This window comes from Podarcis melisellensis (genome assembly GCF_964234715.1).
Source record: "Podarcis melisellensis genome assembly, chromosome: 7".
NCBI classification, from domain to species: Eukaryota; Metazoa; Chordata; class Lepidosauria; order Squamata; family Lacertidae; genus Podarcis; species Podarcis melisellensis.
Window position 1 is genome coordinate 19,784,501 of NC_138539.1, and position 13,001 is coordinate 19,797,501.

The following is a 13,001-nucleotide window of genomic DNA, read 5'->3' on the forward strand; positions in this document are numbered from 1 at the left end:
AAACATCTGTGCCCATCTGAGGCCCATTAATAATTTGGAATAATTATTTAGAATAATAATTTAGAAACTGGAGTATGAGAGGCATTGGCGTTTTGAAGAATTGCTAATAAAAACAGGAACAAAATTCACAAGGAACATTTTATTGGGCTAAGACGGCTGAATGGCAGCATCAAAACACAGAAATTCTTCTTCAAGCATCTTCTCTCAATGCTACTGAGATATCACAGCCTTTATCATTCTCTCTGGACAATGCCACCTGTTTGTAAATAAAAATGATTTATTAATTTTTTTAACATTGCAGAGTCTTTATTAGCAAACACATGGGGAGTAAATGACCAGCAAGATGATAGTTTGCCTTCATATAGCGAGTGTGCTGCAGTGCTTAGAGTACTGGGCTGGGACCTGAGAGACCAGGGTTCAAAGCCCCGTTCTGTCATGAAACTCACTGGGAAACTTTGGGCCAGTCGGTGACTGTCTCTCAGCCTAACCTACCTCACAGACTTGTTGGGGAGAACCATGTTACACCACCTTGAATTCCTGAGCAGAATGGTGAGCATAAATGTATTAACAAATAAATTATTTTTTAAAAAACACAATAAAAATAAAATACAGCCAGATATCAGCGTTATATGCATCTAATATCCACCAGAAAGCAAGAAGATCATTATAGAAGACTGTGTGCAGTCTATGAAGCATTTCATGCAAGCGTCTTCTCCTCCTTACAATGGAAATTGCAGTCTGTGTGGAGATTTTTTTTTAATGTAAAATGTAGATAACTAAACATTATCATGATTCCCCTCCTCCTCCACAGTCTCCTCAGCAACCCAATAAGGATTAATGTCTTTATAATGTTCATTCCTGTTTCCACACATAATTTTCCTAAGCTGTTCCATCAGGCTTGTGTGGAAGCATCCATCCATGTGGGAAAAAATTACCAAGCCTGTGGACCAGGGGTGGGGAAACTCAGGCCTTCTCTTTCAGGCTTCTTTATCCAACCCTCAAGACCATAGGTAGGCAAACTAAGGCCCAGGGGCCGGATCCGGCCCAATCGCCTTCTAAATCCGGCTCACGGATGGTCCAGGAATCAGTGTGTTTGTACATGAATAGAATGTGTCCTTTTATTTAAAATGCATCTCTGGGTTATTTGTGGGGCATAGGAATTTATTCATTTTTTTCCTTCAAAATATAGTCTGGCCCACCACAAGGTCTGAGGGACAGTGGACCAGCCCCCTGCTGAAAAAGTTTGCTGACCCCTGCTCAAGACCTTCTTCAAGCTATGGGCTCCTTCCTAAAGGTAAAGGTAAAGGCACCCCTGCCCGTACGGGCCAGTCTTGACAGACTCTGGGGTTGTGCGCCCATCTCACTTAAGAGGCCAGGGGCCAGCGCTGTCCGGAGACACTTCCGGGTCACGTGGCCAGCGTGACATCGCTGCTCTGGCGAGCCAGAGCCGCACACGGAAACGCCGTTTACCTTCCCGCTGGTAAGCGGTCCCTATTTATCTACTTGCACCTGGAGGTGCTTTCGAACTGCTAGGTTGGCAGGCGCTGGGACCGAGCAGCGGGAGCGCACCCCGCCGCAGGGATTCGAACCGCCGACCTTTCGATCGGCAAGTCCTAGGCGCTGAGGCTTTAACCCACAGCGCCACCTGCGTTGCCACCTGGGCTCCTTCCTAGACCACCCCAGACTTCTCCGTAAGCCATCCTTGTAATTGGCCCTCACTCTGTAGCGCTTTGACCAGGATTCAGTATGTTCTTCAGCTGTGTTGATGCCTGGGGAAAATGTGCATCACTAGGATTGTGTGTAAATCTCTGACTTTTGTGCAGCTGGAAGGTAGCCTACTCTACAAAGAGCATAAGAACATAAGAAGAACCAGTTGGATCCATAGCTTTCAACATTTTCCTTTTTTTTAAAGGGAAATTCCCTTATTCCGAATAGGATTCCTAACAAGAGAAGGGAAAAGTTGACAGCTATGGTTGGATCAGGCCAGTGGCCCATCTAGTCCAGCATCCTGTTCTCACAGTGGCCAACCAGATGCCTGTGGGAAGCCTACAAGCAGGATTCAAGCAAAGGAATACTCTTCCCTCCTTTGGTTTCCAGCAACTGGTAATCAGAGGCATCGCTGCCTCTGACTGATGGGAAGGATTCCTGCCTGAAACCTTGGAGACCCACTGCCTATCTGTGTTGATAATGCTGATGCAGAGGGGCCAATGGGCTCACTCATTATAAGGCAGCAATAATAATAATAATAATAATAATAATAATAATAATAATTTTTTATTATTTATACCCCGCCCATCTAGCTGGGCTTCCCCAGCCACTTTGGGCGGCTTCCAACAGAATATTAAAATACTATAATACATCAAACATTAAAAGCTTCCCTAAACAGGGCTGCCTTCAGATGTCTTCTAAAAGTCAGATAGTTGTTTATTTCCTTGCCATCTGGTGGGAGGGCGTTCTACAGGGCAGGTGCCACTACCGAGAAGGCCCTCTGCCTGGTTTCCTATAACTTGGCTTCTCGCAGTGAGGGAACCGCAAGAAGGCCCGCGGCACTGGACCTCAGTGTCCGGGCAGAACGATGGGGGTGGAGACGCTCCTTCATATAAGTATGTGGAGAAAGATAGTATTAAAGAACTGTGTGAATAAGGGCTGGAACATATTGTATCGTGTCCCTCTGAGACATACGGCATGTGTGGAGAAACTTTGTAGCCTGGGGTGGGGCAGATCTTTATCTCTCTCCAGCTGCCTACTTCCATCCCTGGGCTCCATTGAAAACAACTTCTCTGTGCGAACCAGGAAGTGACCTCTCTAGACAACAGAACAACTTCTTATTTTCTTATCTCTGTGGCCACAATATCCTAGGTGACGTGGACGCCATTAGGCAGTTGAACATGCATGCATACTCCATCCATTTCCCTTCCACCCACCCCACTCTGCACAGCCCAGGTGCTGGCAACCCACGCTATGCCACTGACCACTGCTATCAATGCAAACTGTTTCCTGCTTTTGGAGCAATTGGGAGCTCAGTTTTAAGCTCCTGATTGTTCCTTTATAGCCACATTGGAACTTGCCCCATACGTGACATCAAATACGACATTGGGTGTGGGGCAGGTGGTTTTGGATTGTGAGAAATGCCTCCTGGGCCAAACAGGGATCACTGCTGGGTAAATTTGGCCCTTGGCCCTACTGTCTAACTTTGCCTTGGTTCTCATCACAGTTCTCACAGTTTTCATTCTGGAGCTAAAGTGGCAGAGAGAGCTAGAGAGAGATTTATTTGATTGCTTCTTAATTAGAGCCATGACAAAGCTTCTTGTCACAAAGAATAAAATCCTGGCATCCATCAAAGAACATTCTGCGTGTGTTTTCTCACTGGAGCAAGAATGTCGATAACAGCCTGTTTCTTGTTGAGGATGCACTGAAGGAATTTAGGATTTCATTTCTTCACCCAACCAGCTGTGCTATGCACCATGTGCAGTAACAGTGAGAGATATGGACAAATAGAGGCAGGATACTGCATTACAGTCCTTTCACTTTAATTTCCCTTCCTTGTTAACAGTCAGTTTCTATCCTGTTAATGATCAGCTAAGAGATCTCTAGCAGTGGTGGCAAGCATTCATAATGTGTACATGATTTTTCACAATTCACCAGTTTGCATACATTCACCTTTCTAGCTCTCTCGCACTCATTGCATTTCTTTTGCCATCTGTGATGTAACCATGTACCCACATCAAACTGATTGTGTAGGGCTATGCTGTCATTCCACTACATGATTCCATATGGATGATCCAGAAAGAGCACTCTCTTGCAGTTTCTTTCAATTTGTTCGTTTACTGTAAATGACTTCATCATGTGGCTAAGTCAGATGTTGCGGTGTGACATCATCCTTTCATAATGTGATTCCTAACTGGCTAGAATTATCAGTGAGACTGATCCTGGAACTCTCCCTCTCTTAATTGATATGTTTGCTATGAGTGCCATCACCATGTAACCCTATTAGCTTGGCTATATAATATGACATAATCCTTTCATTATATGGATTCCTAATTGACTAGAATCACCCACGTGACTGATTTGGAAACTAATTCTCTCTTCCCTTCCCGCCCCCCTTTCTAGGATTGTTTGCTATCAGTGATAGGATCGTGTAGCACATCAGACAGGCTATGTTGAATTGTGGCATCTCTCTCTGTCAGTATGTGACTGCCATCTGGGGGGAAATAGCAATTAATGGGTTCGGAAATGGAGAAAATATTCTCAACATTAAAATGGTCCCCCTTCCCCAGAGAACAAGATAATCTTCTGTGTGGTGTAGCTATGTAGTCAGTAGGGGCCTGTGCAGTGGTTGTTCTCCTGGAATCCAAACATGTTTTTAGTTTTTTATCTGGATATAAGTGCCATTGAAATGTCCATTTCTAGAGTATCTATGAATGTCCATTTCTAGAGTATCCCAAAAGTTAAATGGCAATATAATTATAGATCACTGACAGCAGGGAAATAAGAAGGCATTGATTCCTGTTCCAGTGCACATTTGTCTCATGTAGTGCTGTGATGGGATGCTATGAGTCTTGCACATGACTGTGGCCTGATGGGAAGTCTTGCTCCTAAGCTTCGCTTCTGTACATAATGCTGCACAAACCATCCTAATATTAAGACATTCACTCACCACTTTAGAATGTTCAGTTCACACTGAGTTCAGGAAAACATTGTCCTATGACCTGTTCCTATATGCATAGTTGATCACATCTACGAAACGTGCTTGTTATGCTCTTTTAAGTTTCCTATATCAATCATTAGTAATTGTTTTAAGTCTTGCTATATTAATCATTGGTTATAATTTAATTAGGAGGTTTTCATGCCTGTCTAGTTCTGCGTTCCCTTTCCCAGTCTTTAATCTATTGGTGATTAATGCAACCTTTGTTTTGTACTTGTGTTAACCAATCAGCAATAAGCACATATGTGGCAATGTAGTAATAATCAATAAAAGACTCTCCTTGGGACTTGCTCGAGCGGATGCCTCCCAGATGACACTCGCTACCTGTCTGTCGTTATTTCAACCCAACAGTGCTGTTTCTGTTCCAACGTAGTTCAGCTTCCAACAAAAAAACCCCTACAATATTCATCTTGCTGTCCACTATGGCAGAGTTTTTCATAATTATTTGTGATATTGATTACTTTGTTATTACATTATTCCACAATGTTCATTCCAATGCAAAAGCCGTTCATTTAAGGGCAAAGCAAACTTAATGCAAATAGGTGGGGGGGACCCATCAGTCATATAAATTTTGCTGATAATATTCACTGGGTTGATTTCCATTCGAGACATGAGATGAATAAGCAAACGTCAATGATTTCCGTTTCCGTCGCAATTCTCTGACATCCCTAATTGACAGTGATAAAGTACTCCAGCCATCAGCAGAATCGTTCAAGAATTTGGCTGTCTTTTTTATATCGCTGATCAGAGAAACACTGGGTGGTTTTCCACATCAGAAAGTTTATTTAAATTTTTGTATTCATGGAGCCATGAAAAGTAAATTGGCATCATGCAGCTCCCATTACTGAGCATACTGACAACAGCTATCACCATACTGTTCTTTCTTAAATTGATTTCATCCTCTCTAGGTCAGAGGTAACCAAGGAAGTACCCTCTGGATTCTGTTGGACTACAATATTCCATCAGCCTCAGCCAGCATGGCCAATGGTCACGGATGATTGTATTCCAGCAACATCTGGTGGTCACCATGTTGGCTACCCTGGTCTAGATCAATAAGTACAAAGTCACCACTCAAAAATACTTTCCTCAAAATTAGGCCTCATAACAGTAACTGAGCAGATGATTCCTTCTAGAAACAATACAATATACAATATTATAAATAAAAAGTGGGCAGTAAAATGCACTTCTTCAGACCTTACAAAATTCTGTACACACTAAAACACATAATTCGAGCAACAGAAACACAAATACAAGAATAAAAATATTTAGTTCAAGCTCAGAGATGTTTTCCAACAGACACTTTCACAATGCTTGAACTATGAAAATGAGATTCATGAATTTGAAATGCATGTTATATTTAATCACATCAGGTTGGGGGAAAAATTCAAAGGGCAATATATTCTTCTGTACTTCAGAATGAGCTTTGCACACCTAGCGATAAATCATGATATTATGGTAATGCTTCATATGCAAAGTTGTCTGCAGTTTTGCATACCTAATTAATTCTGTTTCCACTTATATGCAAGCCACATTCAAACAAAAATGTTCACCATGTAATATTTATATGGCAAAGTCACCGCATAGAAAATATGATTCAAGTTTTCAAAACAATGCACTATATGGATGTATGCATGTATTTCTGGTAACGACTTATATATCCTGGTTTCCAGACATAGGTTCTCAAAATGGCGAGCTTCTTGAACCTTGCAGGCCCCTTGCGAAGCACTGAGCTACATACCACTTTGAAAGGGGCTTAGCAAGACCTGGCATTCACGAGAAGCCCCTTTCAAAGTGCTGCCTTCTCAAGCGGGTCCTGTGGAACACTTTGCAAAGCACTCCGCAAAGACCTATGGGAGGGGGATCACAAGCGATTGTGAGGTGTGTGGACCCACCCACCTGTTAAACTTGGTCCATGACCTGTAGGGTAGATGATTCCAGATCCAGTTCCCCACATTTGCTTTAGAAAGATTTAGGACCGTCAGTTCTCTTTGGAACATTTCTCGTGAGCGATTTTTGATGACTGAGAATGGGCTGGCATTCTGCTCTCAGGCTCATTTGAGTCCCACTTCGCCCAATTATTTCTTGACGTAACACACACAGTTAACAGCACACATAAGTATTTGCACTAATGTGCTTGTAGCTAGCTAATTTTGGCTGAGTTAAGAGGAAGTCAAGAGTGGCTCCCGCCATTTAATTTTCATTTTAAAAGCTGCTCAAGGGCCTGCAGCCCGAAAAAACATCTCGGAGCCTTTTGTTGGAAAAGTGCCTTTCTCGTCTCAGTATTGTCTATTTCACTGGAACCAAAATTATATCCTATGTCACAAAGGGCCCGGAGTACAATGTAATAATATTAAAAATAATAATCTGAATAATGCTACTTTGAGGCTGTGCAAACTGGTCTCTGATTCAAGTTCACTCTTTGATTCTCGTTCTCTCAATTTTCCACTATTGGTCGCTTCCCCCTTTTTTAAGAGCATGTGACAAAGAGAGAATGAGACTGTGGGGGCAGGGGATTCTGCCTGTAATTTTATGGCAAAATCCATCTGCTAAAAATGGCTAACTGCTATCACAGCAAACCCTCCCACCAAACATTGGTGAACTAGCTACATGCTATGGAATATTCACAAATATCCAAAATTATGAAGGTGAAGGATAATTCACAAAACGTTGACTGACCATGGTGACAAATACTGTTGAGCAGTGCGGAAAGAGACAAGGCCTGTTTTTCAGGGACCAAATAGGGGTCAGACTGTAGCTCAGCGGTAGAGAACATGCTTTGCATGCAAAGGGGCCCAGGTTCAATCCTTCGCTTCACCAGATAGGACTAGAACAGACGCATGTCTGAAACCCTAGCTGTCAGTCGGTGTGGACAATACTGAGCTAGATGAAGCAATGGTCTGAACTAGTGAAAAATTGTGGTACCAGAATGATGGAATGTTAAGGGCTTGCTGGATCAGACCAATAGCCAACCTAGTTCAGCATCTTTCTCTCATTGTGGCCACCAACATGGATGGCTTTAAAAGGGGATTAAACAAATCCATGTAGGATAAGGCTATATTTGGATGTGTTCTGCCTCCATAGTCAGAAGCAGTATGTTTCTGAATGCCAATTGCTGGAAACAACACAAGGGCACAGTGCTCTCGCACTCAGGTCCTGCTTCCAGGCTTCCCACAGGCATCCAGTTGGCCACTGTGAGAACAGGATGCTGAGGAGCCCTTGGCCCAATCCGGCAGGCTTTTCTTGTGTTAGATGGCCTCCAGTGCAACTTCCAATGATATGATTCTCCCTCATGGTAGGGCTGGGGCAGAGTAGGCTGCATGCTGACAATGATCATGGGTGAGTCAGATAGTTCAGCAGGAAAGAAAGAGAGGAGTTAGGATGCTGCAGAAATAAGACCAAGAGAAGGGAGTGTCAAGTGGTTCTATCCTAATACTTGGACGAGGGACTATATGCAGAGAAGCTACGGGAGAAGGGAATCATGAAACAGAATGCCAAGATGACAAGGAGGCCCCAGAAGAATGGGAGCTGAATTTCACAGAGCAAATTCTTGAATTGGGTTAGTGGTGAGAATGCTAAGAGAGTAACAGGTCCTTTAACCCTCTTCACAGAGGAAGCATACATATATATACAGTTGTACCTTGGAAGACAAACGGAATCAGTTCCGGAAGTCTGTTCGACTGCCAAAACGTTCAGAAACCAAAGTGCGGCTTCCGGTTGGCTGCAGGAAGCTCCTGCAGCCAATCGGAAGCCACAGAAGCCCCGTCAGCCGTTCAGCTTCCAAAAATATTTCAAAAACCGGAACACTCACTTCTGAGTTTTGATCATTCAGGGGCCGATTTGTTCGGGAGCCAAGGCATTTGAGATCCAAGGTACAGCTGAATATAACATTGCTCAGAAATTTTAATTGTACTATTTGCTATGGAATGAAAAACTATTCCCCTCACTTTGCTCTCAAGATCCCTCTGTAATTACAATTTAATCATTTTCAACTACAGTTGCATATGAGGCAAGCAACAGTAGCGGTCGGCCAGACTGGTATATTAAAACCCAAGAGAGCACTGCTGCTATGTACATTTTAAATCTGGAAAAGAAGCTTACTGCTACAGTGTAAATGTTTGCTTCTCTGTCAAGCACATTCCTTTCCTCCAGTTCTGCAGAGCTGTTTGCCCTGAGTTACTTACTCTGAAGGAACATCCATATTATCTCCCAAGTGTGTTGATGTGTAGGCTTATCTATATGAAGCCTGTGTGGAGCTGGCTCCATACCCATAATGCACAGCTTCCTTCCACCAGCAGGGAACACATCTGTGGGGGAAAGGGGGCAGAAAACTGCTGTGCCTTGTGAGCCATCGTGGGGGATAGAGGGTGGGCAGCTGCACCAGGAAGAGGAACAAATGCCATTTTTGGTATTGTATCTCTGGGAGGGGAATGGGCGTATCCTAACAACTCTCAGCACCTGGGAGTTCTAGTCCAAAAACACGTCGGGATGCAAGTTTGGGGAGTCCTGCCCTGGATAATTAATTGGGCAGCTTTCGTTTCATAGCACATGGTTTAGAAAGGAATGTGTAACAATGCACACACTTCTGCCATTTGCCTCTTAGTTTCCATATAGCAAGCATAGTTTAATGAAACGAAGCAGCTTCCCTGTGGTGTGAACAGGGTCAGCATTTGTAATATCAAGCTCGGTCACATCAAATATAACTAGAAAACAACCAGACTGGCTCAGAACTGGGTGGCTCTGCAAGATCAAATAAAGTAAGAGAGACAGAGCAGATGTAGGCTCCAACGTCACAGCACCTGAAAGGAGAAATTGAAATAATGAGTCACCTGAAATGTCAGAGGTGTGTGCAGCAAGGAGGGGAAACAAGTCATGCAAATGCAACCCATCGTGTCCTACCTCTTGACAGACCAACTTTCACAGTTTGTTTTTTTTAAAGGAGAAGAATAAAATACACAGGAATGCTGAATTGATGCATGAAGTAGCTCTTTCTGTTGCCACTTGACAACCAGGCTTTTGTAATTGCTCTGGAGTGGATTAACACAGACCATTACAGTGGTACCTCGGGTTACATACGCTTCAGGTTACAGACTCCACTAACCCAGAAATAGTGCTTCAGGTTAAGAATTTTGCCTCAGGATGAGAACAGAAATCGTGCTCCGGCAGCATGACAGCAGCAGGAGGCCCCATTAGCTAAAGTGGTGCTTCAGGTTAAGAACAGTTTCAGGTTAAGTACGGACCTCTGGAACGAATTAAGTACTTAAGCCAAGGAGGTACCACTGTACTTCAAAACACTCCAATGAAATAATAAACGATGAGTGGGATCCAGAGAGCATTTTGCACAAGTCCACACAGACTGTGGTCTCCGATTTGCGCCTATCAACTTCCTGAGGTCACTGAATGTAAGAGCAAGTCATGCCAAAGGTCTATCTAGTCCACCACCCTAATTTCCTTCAATGCCCAACCCAATGCCTAAGAAACGCCCACAAGCAGCACTGGAGGGTGACATCCTTCTCTGTCGTTCCCCAGTGAATGGTATCCAGAGACCCATAGGCTCTGATCCTGGAGGTGGCAGGTAGCCACCAAGTCATCTATAGCCTTATTCTCCATGCTTTATCTAATTTCCTTTGAAAGCCAATTTGTTGATACAAAGTCCAGCCAGAAAACTGCTCTGAGCTCCATCAAGGAGAAATGTGAGTTGCAAAGGTGATCTGTGGATCAAAATGTTGTTAAATATGTTAGGAGCCCCCTGGATAGCTCAGTTGGTTAGAGCATGGTGCTGATAATGCCAAGGTTGCAGGTTTGATCCCTTTATGGGACAACTGTATATTCCTGCATTGCAGGGGGTTGGACTAGTGTCCCTTCCAACTCTACAATTCTATTATTCTATGGGTATTGGGTTAAGCAGGGATGGGGAATCTATGGTCATGCAATTGTTGCTGGATTCCAATGCCCTTTGGCCAGTGCCAGCATAAACAATGGATATGGGGTAATGGGAGATGTAGTCCAATAATACTTGGAGGGCCACACTATCCCCATCCCTTTATTAAAGACACAATAGGCCTGGATTTTGGCTTCTAGTCATCAATTCTACCTCTGTCTAAAAACCTTCTGCAGTTACTGGTACACCTTTTTCATGGACCTTAAGATGAAGGACAGATTTAAAGCTTTGTAGTGCTTCTTTACCTCAGAAGACACACAGGTATCATCAAAAGACACTTTGGTGGATGACAGATAAGCGTCTGTGACGGTGATGTCTTCTAGCTCAGTGTGGAAATGGTCTGTCTCCTTGATGACGCTGTAGTTTAGGGCCACGCTGTAGTTGTTGGGCTTCTCCGACTGCTTCTGCTGGCATTTGCAGAGTTTCTTGAAGGCTGCTCTGAATTTTTGGGACATGAGGTTGTAAATCACAGGGTTGATAGCACTGTTTAGGTAAATGCAGATCCTGCAGAACAGCAGGAACCAATTTTCTTGGAAAGGGCGAGACAGGAAAGAGTTGATAACCACCAGGGTCCTGTAGGGCATCCACAAAAATGCAAAGAGGATTACAACCACAGCCAGCATCTTGGTAACCTATGGGGAACAGGAAACAATACCATGTGAGCAACAGAGAGGGAGGGGAAAGTAGGGAAGGTAACACAGCAAACACTTCAGGGTTTATTTCAGCCTTCACAACTCCCAGCAACTCCAGCTCAGCGGCATAGCTAGCCGTTCTTGTGCCTGGTGCCAGGGGTTGTCCTGCAGCCAGGGGCGGGTTGATCCACCCATGGGGGCGCAGAGAGCCTCTCTGATGTTTGGAGCCTCTCCACTGCCTCCCCCTCAGCTGTAGGGCGGCTGAAGGAGAGGCAGTAGGCAGACACAATTCTCATGCTGCTGTTTCAGGGAGTGCAGAACCTGCAGGCATCTAAGCCACCACATCATTCCTAAAAAGTTTCATGAGTCCATTGTCTTTGGGGAAGCTTCTCAGGCAGGGTGGAAGGAGAAAGAACTTGCCCATGTGAAGACCACCTGGTGGAAACCCTTACACATATGGTTCTTAATTGTAAACTATTTGCTGATCTCCATCAACTCTGCATCCCCAAATGGAAACCAGAGTTGGAGGTCATACATTTTCTATTACTGGGGAATGTTCAGGAGCTCACCAAGTTAGTGGCTAAATATCTCTATTTGGTTTTTTGTCGTTGAAATACACTGCAGACGTCTGATCTCCCTGGAGACCTAGAGATGTGACAATAGACTGCTCTGCCTCCTTTCTTTTAGCAAATGTTTGTGCCACTGGGGAAGTGGTAATTCTGTACTGATTTGTTTTGGATGTTTGGTTGTTTGCATGTGATGCTAATAAAAGGTTTGATGAGGATATTACTACCAGGGTGGCAGCATGAGAACAGGCCTTTTCTGTGGTGGCACCTTCTTTGTGGAATAATAATAATAATAATAATAAGTTTTATTTATATCCCGCCCTCCCCAGCCGAAGCCGGGCTCAGGGCGGCTAACAACATTAAAACAGTACAACATTATAAAACATTATAAAAATGAATTAAAATCAAAATTGATGGCAACCATAAACTAAAGTTTTGTAAAGATTGCCAAAGGAGGGAGTCAGGCTGCGCCCTGACCAAAGGCCAGGTGGAACAAGCTCTGTCTTGCAGGCCCTGCGGAAAGATGTCAAGTCCTGGAGGGCCCTAGTCTCTTGTGACAGAGCGTTCCACCAGGTTGGAGCCGCAGCCGAAAAAGCCCTGGCTCTAGTTGAGGCCAGCCTAACCTCTCTGTGGCTTGGGATCTTCAAGGTGTTTTTATTTGAAGACCGTAGGTTCCTCTGTGGGGCATACCAGGAGAGGCGGTCCAAGGAGGATCGCCTGACACCATCATTATATATCTTTAGGCACCAGGCAAAATCTTTCCTCTATAACCAGGCGTTTGGCCTTTAACCACCTGTGGCATTTTAGAAGTGGGAGGAGTGTTTTTAATGTAGTTTCCTCCCATTTGGTTTTAATTGTATCTATGTGAGGTGTTTGGGGTTGGTTGGTTGACTGATTGGTTGGACAGCCTTGGGCAAGATAAAGAGACTAACAAATTTAATAAATAATAATAATAACAATAATAGCAGGCTTTGATTGCTGAATTAAATTTCCCCTATCCCTCCACATGTTTGTGGAGCTCTGAATGAGTTCCAATACTTTGGCAAACCTATAAAATTAATATCCATCTCTATAACATGCCATCAGATTCTGAAAAAATAAAATGCAAAGTGTTCTGCTGCTTCTGAATAATCATAATTGTTTTCTTATCATTGAAACCA

The 13,001-nt window shown here is 43.7% G+C and overlaps 1 protein-coding gene across 1 annotated transcript in view; it reads right to left on the minus strand.

Moving 5' to 3' along the window:
- Positions 1-5,468: 5,468 nt before the first annotated feature.
- TRHR (thyrotropin releasing hormone receptor) overlaps positions 5,469-13,001 on the minus strand; it is a 29,013-nt gene continuing 21,480 nt past the window's right edge. Inside the window, exons 3-4 of the mRNA XM_081918906.1 lie at positions 10,889-11,275; positions 5,469-9,501 (exon numbers count right to left, since the gene is read on the minus strand). Of these exons, the coding sequence (XP_081775032.1) occupies positions 9,493-9,501; positions 10,889-11,275 (396 nt within the window). The 3' untranslated portion in view covers positions 5,469-9,492. The remainder of the gene's footprint in view (positions 9,502-10,888; positions 11,276-13,001) is intronic.